Below are 18,523 nucleotides of genomic sequence, written 5' to 3'. Positions count from 1 at the left end.
AGGACAAAAGAATATTTAAAAGAATGTCTGCAGGACAAAAGAATCTAAAAGTAATCATTTGTATAATGTGATTATGAATGAAATGGAAAGAATGAATAAATATCTGCTCAAAATGATAATAACTGTGCATTTTATTGAAATAACGTTTTTGAACATAAGCCTATTTCACAAAAGATTCTTATTACTCCTAGGCCTAAAGCAATAAATGTGTTTTGGACATTACTCTGAATCAGCTCTAAAAAATACAAGAATCTCTTCCGCAGTCCAGTTATCCAGAACACTTCCAGATATGTAGGGGAAATGCTTGACAAATTTTCTCCTCCAACCCCTTCTTCGTATATGGCGTTGATGTCTAAGCTTTCCAACTTTTCCTCTATGGCTTCCCTTCTTGGCATACCCCTCTCAAGATGAATGATTCCTCCGGACACAAAAGTTTTCGATATATGGGGGAATATCATTAGCTCCCATTTGATTTCCTCCCCCTTCAGCCGTGCTCTCCTTCTTTCTTATTTCTTTTCCAGTTCCTTTTTCCTTTGTCTCGCATCCGGCCTAAATCCTAAGCCGAAGCGGTCTCTCTTGTCCTTCAATATTGGCATTTCAACCCTTCCTTGAAGATGTCTCCCAAGTCCTCTTCCGGGTAGAGCTCCTTTTTCCAACCATCAACTGTAGACTTATCCTTGTAGTTTTGGATAATTTTAGCCTCAGAATCTTACTCCCCTCAGTAATGAATGTTGCATTAACAAATTCCAAATACCGAAATGAGCATTCGATTACTTCGTCATTTGTCTCCAAATAGGGTGCATCACTACTTACAGCTACAATGATATCATCTTCAGCATTTATCGTTATCAACCACCCCTCTGATACTAACTTCAACTTTTGATGCAAAGATGAAGGCACTGCCCCGGCTGAATGTATCCACGGTCTCCCCAATAAACAGTTGTATGAAGGCTTGATATCCATCACCAGGAAATCTACCTCATATGTGTTTGGTCCGATCAAAAGAGGTATCTCAATTCTGCCCATCACCCTTCTCTCCGTTCCATCGAATGCCTTCACTATATTCTGGCACTCTTTCATATGAGAGCTGTCCACAGGTAATCTTCTTAGTGTGGACAATGGTAGGACGTTCAAGGCTGACCAGTTGTCAATCAGTACTCCTGGTAGCATATATCCCTTACAACGCATGGTGATATGTAAAGCTTTAGTCGACCCTCTGCCACCGGGTGGTATCTCGTTGTCATTGAAGAAGATAAAGTTATCGGCACTTATGTTGCTAACCAAGCGGTCCAGCTCGTTGACGAAGATATCATTGGCAACATATGTAACAGCCTAATTTTCAGTGGTGTCAGAACAGTGATTCGAGATTACTAAATCCGAAAAATGAGTAGGAAATATTATTAATTTAGTGAGTATAAGTTAAATATGAAGTTAGAAAAAAATTTTGAAATAGTGAATAGTATGCTAAAAATAAATATTAAAATATTTAGAATCGAAAACGAGGTATCGAGACCTCGAGAATTTTAAATCGAGCCATAAATATTTTTATAAATATTTATGGAGTGTTAATATGTTAGTATTAAAGTTTCGTCAAGAAATTTTAAAGTTCTGATAGTTAATTGAACAAAAAGGTCTAAATTGTATCAAATGCAAAATTGTGGGAAATGATTAAATAGCTTAATTGATAAAAGAAAGAGGGTTTAAAAGGAAAATAGACCCAAGGTCTATTTGGTCTGGACGGCAAGGGCATGAAATCAACAAGAAAATAAAGGAGAATTAAGGGCAAAATTAGAAAATTGCAAAATTTACTTAATAAAGCTAGGACTAAAGTGGAATTATCTAGATTTCTCTTTATTTTTCTGCATTCTCATCAGAAAAACGCCATGGAAGAGTTCTATTAAGCTGGGTTTTCATATTTTTACTTCAAGTAAGTTCAATTCTTGATTATTTCTTGAATTTTTTGTGTTTTTGTGACTTTTACAACTAGGTCCACTTGTTGAATTCATTAGTTTTTGATTCTATGAAAGAAATTGAAAGTTTCTATGAATATGTGCTGGAAGTATATCATGATTTGGCATGGAATTAGAGCTTTAAATTGTTTATATGTTGATTTTATTGAAAGAATTGAATAGAAAGTGAATATTTGGGACCTAATTGTACAAGAGTTTGAAGTTAGAGTTTTATGTGAAAATTCTGAATTTCAATAGTTATGAAATAACTTATAATGTTTAGGAAAATTATTAATTGATAAAATTATCTTAATTGAGGGGTTAATTGAGCAAGGACTGAATTGTATGAATTGTGAAATTTGGGGCAAAATAGAAATCAACATCCTGCACTAAAACTGTTTTGGACAGCAACAGTAGTCTAACTTTAAAAAATTTATAGATATATAATTAGAGGATGAATAAAATATGACATTAAAGCTTATTGAGTCTAGTTTCCTATAAAAGAAATTATATAAGCAATGGAATTGTAAATCATGAGATACAATAACTTTTGTGAGACAAGGTCAGAATGATTTCGGGTTCCCATGTTCTGAATTTGGAAAATCATCAAAAATTGGATAAAAATAATTAGAGGCTTAAATTTATATTTTTAGAATCCTAAATGAGTCTATTTTCAAGAGAAACAAACGAGGACATCATTCGAATCTTGTATGAGAAGGTAATTAATTTTTAGTGAAGATGGGTCGGAACTGTCAGACAGCAGAACAGGGGAGCCTTCAATGAATAAACTGTATTAATTGGCCCAACCAAAAATTATTAAATTTTTATGGTAAGAAGACATATGAGTCTAGTTTCTGGGAAAATTTATGGATCTTAATTTGGAGTTCTGTAGCTCAAGTTAAAAATAGTTTAGTGACTATGATACAGATGGGCAGCTTGAATATTCACATAAGTAATTAGTGAAAATTATGGATAAGGTTACTTACAAGTGTGTTATTTATACCAAGGACGTGGATGGAGAGGAGGAGGAGGAAAAATATATGAATGACTCGTGTATAAATTGATCACATGCCCAATTATAATCGATAAGTGTTGAATTCGAAACAATATAATGTTTTATTTGGAATATTTATTATGAAATTATGATTATCGCTATAATACAAAAAATCGAACTTGTGAGTTTATATAACTAAATTTAGTGACCATTTGTTAATATTATTAAATTTCAATATTATTTTATGAATGGTGATTAATATTTATGTATGTTAATTGTTGAAAATAAGTAAATTATGTACAAAAGTTATTAAATTGAACTGAGAATTTCGGAGGAACGGAACACATGAAATAAGTACAACCTTTTAGTGAAAAAGATGAATTGACGGTAAATTACCCAAGTAAATCGAGATTCAGCATTTGTTGCGAATTCTCGTGTTTTCTTTCCGTTTAGCTCTTACGAGCTTCCGTTAACTCATATGAGTTTCAGTTAACCCTTTTGGGGTATCAGTTCAGCTCTGATGAGCTTCAGCTAGCCTTCGGCCTTCCGTTTAGCACTTATGTGCTTCAGCTAGACTTCGGACTTCAGATCACGATGTACTCAAATCTATAAGTCGATCCTTGAATGGACAAGTTGGTAAGTCGTAAATGTAACGTGTGGAAAAAGAAATGTAAGTAATGTTATCATTATTATTATTGAGCTCAATTATATGATTTTTGTCATTCAAAGATTGTGTTTGACAGGATAAGTTAGAAATTATGAGTATTGAATCAAAGTGAAAGAATTTAAAGACCTAATGAGGTTGAGCTCATTCACACGAATTTGTCATTTGAAATTGTGATTGACGGGAAGAAACAGTGAATTGTGTGCTTATCAATGGTTACACATAATTATTTGAAAAACAAGAAAAATGACGGTTATTGATATATGGAAACATGAGACATTGATATATGAATGTGGAATATGTTTGATAAATGTGCTCATTCTTAATTATGGAATTATGTACCTCATGTGTGCTATTTGCATAAAGATGATATTTTAAATACTTTGGTGAGTAAAGCTTAAATATGAAATAGTATGAAATTGAGACAAGTTGTTATGAAAATATATTTAAATTATCTGTAAGTGTTTTGTACTCCTCGGTAATGCCTCGTACTCTATTTTGGCGAAGGATAGGTGTAGGGGGTGTTACATTTAATGGTATCAGAGCTATGGTTTAGTCGGTTCTCGGACTAACCTAGCGCATGTGAGTTTAGCTATACATGTTATAATACTACTCGTGATAGTGTGATATCTTCCGGCACTAACGAAATTGTTTTGATAAGACGGAGGCGCTTTCCAACCGACCTAATCTTGACAGTGCGAAAATTTGGTGTTGAGACATTGAAAATGTGTTTGTGTTAAATTGAAACTTGACAAGGTATGAATAGAAGTTCATGATTGTATGTGATAATGTACGAAATGAGATAACAATAAGTTGAAATATAAAAAGGTGAAATGAAATGAATGTTTATATTATGATAAGGCTATCCGTGTCTGTTTGGCATGTCTATGATGTTATGTGTCCAACATGTTTGATTAAGTAAATTTTATTCAAAATTGAATAAGTGTGTGTTTATGTACACTTGGTTGAATAAGTATGATTAGTAAGTTCATATGGCTAAATTTACTATTGTGATATGAAAATTTCATGAATGATATAGTATATTATTGCATATGAATGTCATTAAACTGTGATAGTTGTAAAATGATATTTGAATAAAAGTACAAATTAAGTGGAACAACGGATTTGAGTACTTTCGTTCAGTGGCCAAGATGAATTGACAGAAAAGACCATGGTTGGACCATGGCAACATGTAATATGTGATTTTTAAATAAGACCATAACTGGGCTATAGCATCAGAGATATGTGATTATGTGCTTTGCTTCCGAATAAGACCATATCTGGGATATGGCATCAGTGTGATATGTGATCCGTGTAAGACCATGGCTGGGCTATGGCTTCGGTGTGTGATATGTGACTATGTGCAAGACCATTGTTTTACTATGGCATGGTGAAAACGAAGTACTCAATTTCGAAATTGTTCCCTAAATTGATTAAGAAAGGTTAGTGATAAATGGACTTAAAAGATTGAAATTGATTAATTGTTGATATTGAGCTAAACTAAGTGAATTCATCATTTGAAATTGTATATGGCAGAAAATATTGATAGACTATATAAGTGTATTAATTTTGCTTGAAGTGAATTATGTGAAAACGATAATGTTATGTATGAATGTCAAGTCATATGTGTGTAGTTATGAGAGTTGAGTTAGAGGCTTTACGACCTCACCCCCTTACCAGAGTTGTAATTATGACAAAATTTCATGAGAATTATGTTAATAAATTCACATCTGTAGAATTGGAGAGTATAGTGTTGAAGTGATTAGTAAGGCATACAGAAACGAGAATAGTTTGAAAAGTAAATACAGTTCTGGAAAAAAGTATTAGAATGTTTTAAAGATCATTCGAGATATGCAATGTCATGATTAGAGAAGAAGCTAATTTTAGTAAATTGACTTATTCAGATATGATGTCTAAAGAGTGTACTTACTGGAAAATTCTTTTGAATTGATTTTTGTTAATGAATGAAATATTATGGGATTAGGGATGACAGAATTAGTCAGAGGAATATGTGGCTGTTCGTTTTCTGATGGAAATCTTATTGTATGAGAATGCTAGCTAGCTAAAATATTTGATGAGAGCATCGTTGGTCTGATTAAATTATGATTGGGATTTCTTCATTTTTCTTTGTTATACTATTCTGTTACGTTGAAGATAAAAGTAAATGGTGAGATTCATGTAAAGCTATTATTCTGTTTATACGGGTTGTTACTCTACATTATAGACGTATTAGAAAATCTTGATTATTTTGTGAATGTTGACTACATGATTGGCTTTATTTGATGATGATTTGATTTCAACCAAGTTAAATGCTAAAGTGGGGTTTTCTTTGTGAAACTGAGAAGCTCAAAAATGTGATAATGGGTGGTAATCTAAATGAGTTTGGAACGAAATTACTTCTGATGTTGAATTTTAGGTCGAACATGATTTTTGTTATTATTGTTATCTCGAGATAAAATGTATGTACAGATGAATCCGAAGTTTATGTAGTAGTTAGTTTGCTCATCCAAGAAAGATAAAATGTGCAGTTATATGAGTTAGTTATGCTAGTGATTGTATGTGTTCAATGATATTTTGGATTCATATTCAGACATTGATTTGTTAACAGGTAAAAGACGAGAAACCAAGTGTATTTAGTACTAATACGGTCAGTGATGAGACGAGTAAGTTGTGAGATAGAATTGCCATAGATTTCGTATCAGAATTGTCATTCTCTCTGAAAAAAATAATATGCTATTTGATTGTGGTTAATCATTTGCCAAAGAAAGATCCGTATAATCATTTCAGTAGGTACAGAGTTTTTATTTGACAGATCAGCTAAGTATATGTGTTCCTAAGAGGGTAATTTAGAATTTTGACAATAAGTTCCAACATTTATTCTAGAGTTCAAGGGTGACTGAAAAAAAATTCTAGGTTAAACCGAATTGTGATTCTAAGAAGTTAGTAAAAGTGTTTCATGAGTGTTGAAAGCAATTTCTTCTAATAAGATTTTCGGGGACGAAAATCCCTAAAGGGGGGGAGAGTTGTAACAGCCTAATTTTCAGTGGTGTCAGAACAGTGATTCGAGATCACTAAATTCGACAAATGAGCAGGAAATATTATTAATTTAGTGAGTATAAGTTAAATATGAAGTTAGAAAAAAAAATCGAAATAGTGAATAGTGTGCTAAAAATAAATATTAAAATAATTAGAATCGAAAACGAGGTATCGAGACCTCGAGAATTTTAAATTGAGCCATAAATATGTTTATAAATATTTATGGAGTGTTAATATGTTAGTATTAAAGTTTCGTCAAGAAATTTTAAAGTTCTGATAGTTAATTGAACAAAAAGGACTAAATTGTATCAAATGCAAAATTGTGAGAAATGATTAAATAGCTTAATTGATAAAAGAAAGAGGGTTTAAAAGGAAAATAGACCCAAGGTCTATTTGGGCTGAACGGCAAGGGCATGAAATCAGCAAGAAAATAAGGTGAATTAAGGGCAAAATTGAAAAATTACAAAATTTACTTAATAAAGCTAGGACTAAAGTGGAATTATCTAGACTTCTCTTTATTTTTCTGCATTCTCATCAGAAAAACACCATGGAAGAATTCTATTAAGCTGGGTTTTCATATTTTTACTTCAATTAAGTTCAATTCTTGATTATTTCTTGAATTTTTTGTGTTTTTGTGACTTTTACAACTAGGTCCACTTGTTGAATTCATTAGTTTTTGATTCTATGAAAGAAATTGAAAGTTTCTATGAATATGTGCTGGAAGCATATGATGATTTGGCATGGAATTAGAGCTTTAAATTGTTTATATGTTGATTTTATTGAAAGAATTGAATATAAAGTGAATGTTTGGGACCTAATTGTAAAAGAGTTTGAAGTTAGAGTTTTATGTGAAAATTATGATTTTCAATAGTTATGAAATAACTTATAATGTTTAGGAAAAGTATTAATTTAGAAAATTATCTTAATTGAGGGATTGATTGAGCAAAGACTGAATTGTATGAATTGTGAAATTTGGGGCAAAATGGAAATCAACATCCTGCACTAAAACTTTTTGGACAGCAACAGTAGTCTAACTTTAAAAAATATATAGAAATATAATTAGAGGATGAATAAAATATGAAATTAAAGCTTATTGAGTCTAGTTTCTTATAAAAAAATTATATAAGCAATGGAATTGTAAATCATGAGATACAATAACTTTTGTGAGACAAGGTCAGAATGATTTCGGGTTCCCCTATTCTGAATTTGGAAAATCATCAAAATTGTATAAAAATAATTAGAGGCTTAAATTTATATGTTTAGAATCCTAAATGAGTCTATTTTCAATAGAAACAAACGAGGACATCATTCGAATCTTGTATGAGAAGATAATTAATTTTTAGTGAAGATGGGTCGGAACTGTCAGACAGCAGAACAGGGGAGACTTAAATGAATAAACTGTATTAATTGGCCCAACCAAAAATTATGAAATTTTTATGGTACGAAGACATATGATTCTAGTTTCTGGGAAAATTTATGGATCTTAATTTGGAGTTCTGTAGCTCAGGATAAAAATAATTTAGTGACTATGATACAGATGGGCAGCTTGAATATTCACATAAGTAATTAGTGAAAATTATGGATAAGGTTACTTACAAGTGTGTTATTTATACCAAGGACGTGGATGGAGAGGAGGAGGAGGAAAAATATATGTATGACTCGTGTATAAATTGATCACATGCCCGATTATAATCGATAACTGTTGAATTAGAAACGATATAATGTTTTATTTGGAATATTTATTATGAAATTATGATTATCGCTATAATACAAAAAAATCAAACTTGTGAGTTTATATAACTAAATTTAGTGACCATTTGTTAATATTATTAAATTTCAATATTTTTTTATGAATGGTGATTAATATTTGTGTATGTTAATTGTTGAAAATAAGTAAATTATGTACAAAAGTTATGAAATTGAACTGAGAATTTCGGAGGAACGGAATGCAGGAAATAAGTACAACCTTTTAGTGAAAAAGATGAATTGACGGTAAATTACCCAAGTAAATCGAGATTCAGCATTTGTTGCGAATTCTCGTGTTTGCTTTCCGTTTAGCTCTTACGAGCTTCCGTTAACTCATATGAGTTTCAGTTAACCCTTTTGGGGTTTCAGTTCAGCTCTGATGAGCTTCAGTTAGCCTTCGGGCTTCCGTTTAGCACTTATGTGCTTCAGCTAGACTTCGGACTTTAGATCACGATGTACTCAAATCCGTAAGCCATTCCTTGAATGGACAAGTTGGTAAGCCGTAAATGTAACGTGTGGAAAAAGAAATGTAAGTAATGTTATCATTATTATTATTGAGCTCAATTATATGATTTTTGTCATTCAAAGATTGTGTTTGACAGGATAAGTTAGTAAATTATGAGTATGTGAATCAAAGTGACAGAATTTAAAGACCTAATGAGGTTGAGCTCATTCACATGAATTTCTCATTTGAAATTGTGATTGACGGGAAGAAACAGTGAATTGCATGCTTATCAATGGTTACACATAATTATCTGAAAAAACAAGAAAAATGACGGTTATTGATATATGGAAACATGAGACATTGATATATGAATGTGCAATATGTTTGATAAATGTGTTCATTCTTAATTATGGAATTATGTACCTCATGTGTGCTATTTGCATAAAGATGATATTTCAAATACTTTGGTGAGTAAAACTTAAATATGAAATAGTATGAAATCGAGACAAGTTGTTATGAAAATATATTTAAATTATCTATAAGTGTTTTGTACTCCTCGGTAATGCCTCGTACTCTATTCTGGCGAAGGATACGGGTAGGGGGTGTTACATTTAATGGTATCAGAGCTATGGTTTAGTCGGTTCTCGGACTAACCTAGCGCATGTGAGTTTAGCTATACATGTTATATTACTACTCGTGATAGTGTGATATCTTCCGGCGCTAACGAAATTGTTTTGATAAGACGGAGGCGCTTTCCAACCGACCTAATATTGACAGTGCGAAAATTTGGTGTTGAGACATTGAAAATGTGTTTGTGTTAAATTGAAACTTGACAAGGTATGAATAGAAGTTCATAATATGTATGTGATAATGTACGAAATGAGATAACAATAAGTTGAAATATAAAAAGGTGAAATGAAATGAATGTTTATATTATGATAAGGCTATCCGTGTCTGTTTGGCATGTCTATGATGTTATGTGTCCAACATGTTTGATTAAGTAAATTTTATTCAAAATTGAATAAGTGTGTGTTTATGTACACTTGGTTGAATAAGTATGATTAGTAAGTTCATATGGCTAAATTTACTATTGTGATATGAAAATTTCATGAATGATATAGTATATTATTGCATATGAATGTCATTAAACTGTGATAGTTGTAAAATGATATTTGAATAAAAGTACAAATTAAGTGGAATAACGGATTTGAGTACTTTCATTCAGTGACTAAGATGAATTGACGGAAAAGACCATGGTTGGACCATGGCAACATGTAATATGTGATTTTTATATAAGACTATAGCTGGGCTATAGCATCAGAGATATGTGATTATGTGCTTCCGTATAAGACCATATTTGGGATATGGCATCAGTGTGATATGTGATCCGTGTAAGACCATGGCTGGGCTATGGCTTCGGTGTGTGATATGTGACTATGTGCAAGACCATAGTTTTACTATGGCATGGTGAAAACGAAGTACTCAATTCCGAAATTGTTCCCTAAATTGATTAAGAAAGGTTAGTGATAAATGGACTTAAAAGATTGAAATTGATTAATTGTTGATATTGAGCTAAACTAAGTGAATTCATCGTTTGAAATTGTATATGGCAGAAAATATTGATAGACTATATAAGTGTATTAATTTTGCTTGAAGTGAATTATGTGAAAACGATAATGTTATGTATGAATGTCAAGTCATATGTGTGTAGTTATGAGAGTTGAGTTAGAGGCTTTACGACCTCACCCCTTACTAGAGTTGTAATTATGACAAAATTTCATGAGAATTATGTTAATAAATTCACATTTATAGAATTGGAGAGTATAGTGTTGAAGTGATTAGTAAGGCATACAGAAACGAGAATAGTTTGAAAAGTAAATACAGTTCTGGAAAAAAGTATTAGAATGTTTTAAAGATCATTCGAGATATGCAATGTCATGATTAGAGAAGAAGCTAATTTCAGTAAATTGACTTATTCAGATATGATGTCTAAAGAGTGTACTTACTGGAAAATTCTTTTGAATTGATTTTTGTTAATGAATGAAATATTATGGGATTAGGGATGACAGAATTAGTCAGAGGAATATGTGGCTATTCGTTTTCTGATGGAAATCTTATTGTATGAGAATGCTAGCTAGCTAAAATATTTGATGAGAGCATCGTTGGTCTGATTAAATTATGATTGGGACTTCTTCATTTTTCTTTGTTATACTATTCTGTTACGTTGAAGATAAAAGTAAATGGTGAGATTCATGTAAAGCTATTATTCTGTTTATACGGGTTGTTACTCTACATTATAGACGTATTAGAAAATCTTGATTATTTTGTGAATGTTGACTACATGATTGGCTTTACTTGATGATGATTTGATTTCAACCAAATTAAATGCTAAAGTGGGGTTTTCTTTGTGAAACTGAGAAGCTAAAAAATGTGATAATGGGTGGTAATCTAAATGAGTTTGGAACGAAATTACTTCTGATGTTGAATTTTAGGTCGAACATGATTTTTGTTATTATTGTTATCTCGAGATAAAATGTATGTACAGATGAATCCGAAGTTTATGTAGTAGTTAGTCTGCTCATCCAAGAAAGATAAAATGTACAGTTATATGAGTTAGTTATGCTAGTGATTGTATGCGTTCAATGATATTTTGGATTCATATTTAGACATTGATTTGTTAACAGGTAAAAGACGAGAAACCAAGTGTATTTAGTACTAATACAGTCAGTGATGAGACGAGTAAGTTGTGAGATAGAATTGCCATAGATTTCGTATCAGAATTGTCGTTCTCTCTGAAAAAAATAAGATGCTATTTGATTGTGGTTAATCATTTTCCAAAAAAAGATCCGTATAATCATTTCAGTAGGTACAAAGTTTTTATTTGACAGATCAGCTAAGTATATGTGTTCCTAAGAGGGTAATTTACAATTTTGACAATAAGTTCCAACATTTATTCTAGAGTTCAAGGGTGACTGAAAAAAAAATTCTAGGTTAAACCGAATTGTGATTCTAAGAAGTTAGTAAAAGTGTTTCATGAGTGTTGAAAGCAATTTCTTCTAATAAGATTTTCGGGGACGAAAATCCCTAAAGGGGGGGAGAGTTGTAACAGCATAATTTTCAGTGGTGTCGGAACAGTGATTCGAGATCACTAAATCCGACAAATGAGTAGGAAATATTATTAATTTACTGAGTATAAGTTAAATATGAAGTTAGAAAAAAAATTTGAAATAGTGAATAGTGTGCTAAAAATAAATATTAAAATAATTAGAATCGAAAACGAGGTATCGAGACCTCGAGAATTTTAAATCGAGCCATAAATATTTTTATAAATATTTATGGAGTGTTAATATGTTAGTATTAAAGTTTCGTCAAGAAATTTTAAAGTTCTGATAGTTAATTGAACAAAAAGGACTAAATTGTATCAAATGCAAAATTGTGAGAAATGATTAAATAGCTTAATTGATAAAAGAAAGAGGGTTTAAAAGGAAAATAGACCCAAGGTCTATTTGGGCTGGACGGCAAGGGCATGAAATTAGCAAGAAAATAAGGAGAATTAAGGGAAAAATTGAAAAATTACAAAATTTACTTAATAAAGCTAGGACTAAAGTGGAATTATCTAGATTTCTCTTTATTTTTCTGCATTCTCATCAGAAAAACACCATGGAAGAATTCTATTAAGCTGGGTTTTCATATTTTTACTTCAATTAAGTTCAATTCTTGATTATTTCTTGAATTTTTTGTGTTTTGTGACTTTTACAACTAGGTCCACTTGTTGAATTCATTAGTTTTTGATTCTATGAAAGAAATTGAAAGTTTCTATGAATATGTGCTGGAAGTATATGATGATTTGGCATGGAATTAGAGCTTTAAATTGTTTATATGTTGATTTTATTGAAAGAATTGAATATAAAGTGAATGTTTGGGACCTAATTGTAAAAGAGTTTGAAGTTAGAGTTTTATGTGAAAATTATGATTTTCAATAGTTATGAAATAACTTATAATGTTTAGGAAAAGTATTAATTGAGAAAATTATCTTAATTGAGGGATTGATTGAGCAAAAACTGAATTGTATGAATTGTGAAATTTGGGGCAAAATGGAAATCAACATCCTGCACTAAAACTTTTTGGACAGCAACAGTAGTCTAAATTTAAAAAATTTATAGAAATATAATTAGAGGATGAATAAAATATGAAATTAAAGCTTATTGAGTCTAGTTTCTTATAAAAAAAATTATATAAGCAATGGTATTGTAAATCATGAGATACAATAACTTTTGTGAGACAAGGTCAGAATGATTTCGGGTTCCCCTGTTCTGAATTTGGAAAATCATCAAAAATTGTATAAAAATAATTAGAGGCTTAAATTTATATGTTTAGAATCCTAAATGAGTCTATTTTCAATAAAAACAAACGAGGACATCATTCGAATCTTGTATGAGAAGGTAATTAATTTTTAGTGAAGATGGGTCGGAACTGTCAGACAGCAGAACAGGGGAGACTTAAATGAATAAACTGTATTAATTGGCCCAACCAAAAATTATGAAATTTTTATGGTACGAAGACATATGAGTTTAGTTTCTGGGAAAATTTATGGATCTTAATTTGGAGTTCTTTAGCTCAAGATAAAAATAATTTAGTGACTATGATACAGATGGGCAGCTTGAATATTCACATAAGTAATTAGTGAAAATTATGGATAAGGTTACTTGCAAGTGTGTTATTTATACCAAGGACGTGGATGGAGAGGAGGAGGAGGAAAAATATATGAATGACCCGTGTATAAATTGATCTCATACCCGATTATAATCGATAACTGTTGAATTAGAAATGATATAATGTTTTATTTGGAATATTTATTATGAAATTATGATTATCGCTATAATACAAAAAATCAAACTTGTGAGTTTATATAACTAAATTTAGTGACCATTTGTTAATATTATTAAATTTCAATATTATTTTATGAATGGTGATTAATATTTGTGTATGTTAATTGTTGAAATAAGTAAATTATGTACAAAAGTTATTAAATTGAACTGAGAATTTCAGAGGAACGGAACGCAGGAAATAAGTACAACCTTTCAGTGAAAAAGATGAATTGACGGTAAATTACCCAAGTAAACCGAGATTCAGCATTTGTTGCGAATTCTCGTGTTTGCTTTCCGTTTAGCTCTTACGAGCTTCCGTTAACTCATATAAAGTGAATGTTTGGGACCTAATTGTAAAAGAGTTTGAAGTTAGAGTTTTATGTGAAAATTATGATTTTCAATAGTTATGAAATAACTTATAATGTTTAGGAAAAGTATTAATTGAGAAAATTATCTTAATTGAGGGATTGATTGAGCAAAAACTGAATTGTATGAATTGTGAAATTTGGGGCAAAATGGAAATCAACATCCTGCACTAAAACTTTTTGGACAGCAACAGTAGTCTAAATTTAAAAAATTTATAGAAATATAATTAGAGGATGAATAAAATATGAAATTAAAGCTTATTGAGTCTAGTTTCTTATAAAAAAAATTATATAAGCAATGGAATTGTAAATCATGAGATACAATAACTTTTGTGAGACAAGGTCGGAATGATTTCGGGTTCCCCTGTTCTGAATTTGGAAAATCATCAAAAATTGTATAAAAATAATTAGAGGCTTAAATTTATATGTTTAGAATCCTAAATGAGTCTATTTTCAATAAAAACAAACGAGGACATCATTCGAATCTTGTATGAGAAGGTAATTAATTTTTAGTGAAGATGGGTCGGAACTGTCAGACAGCAGAACAGGGGAGACTTAAATGAATAAACTGTATTAATTGGCCCAACCAAAAATTATGAAATTTTTATGGTACGAAGACATATGAGTTTAGTTTCTGGGAAAATTTATGGATCTTAATTTGGAGTTCTTTAGCTCAAGATAAAAATAATTTAGTGACTATGATACAGATGGGCAGCTTGAATATTCACATAAGTAATTAGTGAAAATTATGGATAAGGTTACTTACAAGTGTGTTATTTATACCAAGGACGTGGATGGAGAGGAGGAGGAGGAAAATATATGAATGACCCGTGTATAAATTGATCTCATGCCCGATTATAATCGATAACTGTTGAATTAGAAATGATATAATGTTTTATTTGGAATATTTATTATGAAATTATGATTATCGCTATAATACAAAAAAATCAAACTTGTGAGTTTATATAACTAAATTTAGTGACCATTTGTTAATATTATTAAATTTCAATATTATTTTATGAATGGTGATTAATATTTGTGTATGTTAATTGTTGAAAATAAGTAAATTATGTACAAAAGTTATTAAATTGAACTGAGAATTTCGGAGGAACGGAACGCAGGAAATAAGTACAACCTTTCAGTGAAAAAGATGAATTGACGGTAAATTACCCAAGTAAACCGAGATTCAGCATTTGTTGCGAATTCTCGTGTTTGCTTTCCGTTTAGCTCTTACGAGCTTCCGTTAACTCATATGAGTTTCAGTTAACCCTTTTGGGGTTTCAGTTCAGCTCTGATGAGCTTCAGTTAGCCTTCGGGCTTCCGTTTAGCACTTATGTGCTTCAGCTAGACTTCGGACTTCAGATCACGATGTACTCAAATCCGTAAGCCATTCCTTGAATGGACAAGTTGGTAAGCCGTAAATGTAACGTGTGGAAAAAGAAGTGTAAGTAATGTTATCATTATTATTATTGAGCTCAATTATATGATTTTTGTCATTCAAAGATTGTGTTTGACAGGATAAGTTAGTAAATTATGAGTATGTGAATCAAAGTGACAGAATTTAAAGACCTAATGAGGTTGAGCTCATTCACACGAATTTGTCATTTGAAATTGTGATTGACGGGAAGAAACAGTGAATTGCATGCTTATCAATGGTTACACATAATTATCTGAAAAAATAAGAAAAATGACGGTTATTGATATATGGAAACATGAGACATTGATATATGAATGTGCAATATGTTTGATAAATGTGTTCATTCTTAATTATGGAATTATGTACCTCATGTGTGCTATTTGCATAAAGATGATATTTCAAATACTTTGGTGAGTAAAGCTTAAATATGAAATAGTATGAAATCAAGACAAGTTGTTATGAAAATATATTTAAATTATCTGTAAATGTTTTGTACTCCTCGGTAATGCCTCGTATTCTATTCCGACAACGGATACGAGTAGGGGGTGTTACAACATATATTTCATTCAAAACTTTCATTAGTGCGCTGTGATGGACTTCCGAATTCAGAAGTAAGGCCAGCACCGAGATACGAGCTGGTTGTTTACGCAGTTGTTCCACAACATTATATTCGCTGTGCTTTAGAAACTTTAAAAACTCCTTAGCCTCCTCTTCGTTGACCGGCTCATTAACAAGAAGTTCAGATTTGGCCGCTTTTTCTTTCTTTTGTTCGACCACTATGGCTTTTTCTTTCGAGGGTTCTGCTTTCTCGCTTGCTGAATCATAGCGTCTCCCGCTACGCGTATAGGAGCCCCTATCTTGGTCCTCTTTTGAAGCATCAACCAGGTTCTCTTTTCCTGGGATCGTCACGCTACAGTCGTAATTTCATGGGACCCTCTTACTGTCTTTATAGAGGAAGACTGCAGGTCTTTGGATTATAACTTTCGGTGGCATTTGCACTCCTGCTTCATTACTTTTGGGTCGTGATATGATGACCACGGGGTAGTTAACTGTTTGGTTCTGGGCCGTCGATTCTCCCTCTGACGCACATATATCTCCCTCTCCGGGTTTCCGGTTTCTTCATAAAACTCCATTTCGCTATTGTTTATCATGTCCTGTACCAGGGCCCTGAACTCCACGCATTCTTGAATTTCATGCCCCACCTCGTTGTGGAACTCACCGTAGTTCCTCTCTTCTTCAGATTCTTCTCTCGAATCCAATGCGATTAATCCTCTCTTGACCATTTCCTTCCACACCCGCCTTAATGGGGTCCTGACCTTTGCAACCTCATATTTGATCTTTTTTCTTCCGCCTTCGCTTAGCTCGTTTATTCCTTGGTCGGTATGACTAGGGAGCAGGTTTCCTGCTACATTGGGTACAGCTGGGTCATCAAACCTTACAATCCCCATTTTAATGAATCTTTCAACTAGCTTCTTGAACGCGGTGCAGTTTTCGATCAAATGCTCGGTGATTCCTATATGGTATTCACATTGGGCGTTTGTGTCATACCATTTGGGAAACGGGGGTTGTAGTGGCTTCATGTAGAAAGGGGACACTACATAAGCGTTAAATAGGTTCTGGAACAGTCCCCTATACGTCATGGGTATAGGTGTGAACTGTGGCCTTTCTGTATTCGGCCTCGTGTTGGATTCTTGTCTCATAGTGCTATGTTGATTGGCGGTCACCGTCTTTGGTTGGTTTATAGTGAGTGACTTGGACTGACCCTTACTAAATGTGCTCGTGTTATTCACTTCATTATCTCTTTTCCTCGGGGCCGATCTTTTGGTACTTTCCCCGACTTCTATTTTATCGCTTCTCACAGCATTTTCAATCATTTCACCTGTCATCACTATGTCTGAGAAGCTTTTGGTGGCACTCCCTAACATATGAATGATAAAAGGGGCCTTCAAAGTGTTGATAAAGAGCATCGTGGTTTCTTTTTCTAGAAACGGCGGCTGAACTTGTATGCCAACTTCTCTCCATCTTTTCGCATACTATCTGAAGCTTTCATTTGGTTTCTTCTCCATATTCTGGAGAGTGATCCTGTCAGGAGTCATGTTCATCACATGACTATACTGTTTCATAAAGGCTTGAGCTAGGTTTTTCCATGAGTTAATCTTAGCACGGCTCAATTGGTTATACCATTTAGATGCCGCCCCAACCAGACTGTCCTGAAAGCAGTGAATTAATAGCTAGTCATTGTTGACGTATCCTATCATTCGCCTGCAAAACATAGTGATATGAGCCTCAAGGCAGCTCGTTCCATTGTACTTCTCAAATTTAGGCATTTTGAATTTGGGAGGAAGGACCAAGTCTAGGACCAAACTCAGGTCCTTAGCATCAATCCCATGATGACTATCAGCGCTTTCCATAGCTCTGAATTTTTCCTCCAGCCATTTACACCGTTCTTCCAATTGTTTTTACGATTCTATCCTTGCCTTTTCCTCTTCCGTGACTTCATCCAAATCAGGAACGAGTGGATAATTCAAGTTATTAACAGGGTTAGAGCCTGAGCCGACTTGGAAATTTATTGGTATCGCAGCTCCGGCCTGAATTTGCTGAGGCATGATCGTAACAGATGGTCTTTGCAGATTTATCTCAGGTTGTGTCGGTATATGTGTTGGAGTGAAGCCAGAAGGATATTGAGGGTCTTCATTATTTTCCCCAACATTGTCCATGGGACCCTTTCCTTTATCCATTCTTCCCATTAGTAATTGGGACAACTAACTCATCATGTCTCTTTGGGATTCCATCATTTGCTCTTTCATTTCTCGCTGAATCTAGCCTAGCTGCTCTTGCATCTATGACTACATTTGTTCCTGCATGTCCTTTTGCATTTGCTCCAATTTCTCAAGTCTTTTATCCATTGACTTGGTCATTTTCCTTGTACCGTAGGGGTACGTAGTTGGTTGGTTTTTGTTGGTTTCTAGATTACTGAAATAATTTTTAATTAATCAGAAACTTTTTTATGACCTTTAATGCATATGATGTAATGCAAAT

General features: G+C 32.6%; 1 protein-coding gene across 1 annotated transcript; it reads right to left on the bottom strand.

Moving 5' to 3' along the window:
• Window positions 1–597: 597 nt before the first annotated feature.
• Window positions 598–17,370, bottom strand: LOC107955786 (uncharacterized). Its single transcript, XM_016891587.1, has 4 exons — window positions 16,520–17,370; window positions 16,109–16,394; window positions 979–1,332; window positions 598–876 (listed from the first exon to the last, which is right to left on the bottom strand). Exons 1-4 carry the CDS (start codon window positions 17,368–17,370, stop codon window positions 598–600), a joined length of 1,770 nt encoding a protein of 589 aa, XP_016747076.1.
• Window positions 17,371–18,523: the final 1,153 nt, after the last annotated feature.

Source organism: Gossypium hirsutum, chromosome A04 (assembly GCF_007990345.1).
Source record: "Gossypium hirsutum isolate 1008001.06 chromosome A04, Gossypium_hirsutum_v2.1, whole genome shotgun sequence".
Taxonomy (NCBI): Eukaryota; Viridiplantae; Streptophyta; class Magnoliopsida; order Malvales; family Malvaceae; genus Gossypium; species Gossypium hirsutum.
This window is presented reverse-complemented; position numbering and strand designations above follow the sequence as displayed.

Coding starts and splice junctions, on each gene's coding strand:
- LOC107955786 (XM_016891587.1), bottom strand. CDS start 17,370: ATGACAGGTGAAATGATTGAAAATGCTGTGAGAAGCGATAAAATAGAA. Junction 1,333..16,108: donor AACAACCAGCTCGTATCTCG/GTGCTGGCCTTA, acceptor ACTGAAAATTAG/GCTGTTACATATGTTGCCAA. Junction 877..978: donor TCGGACCAAACACATATGAG/GTAGATTTCCTG, acceptor TTGCATCAAAAG/TTGAAGTTAGTATCAGAGGG.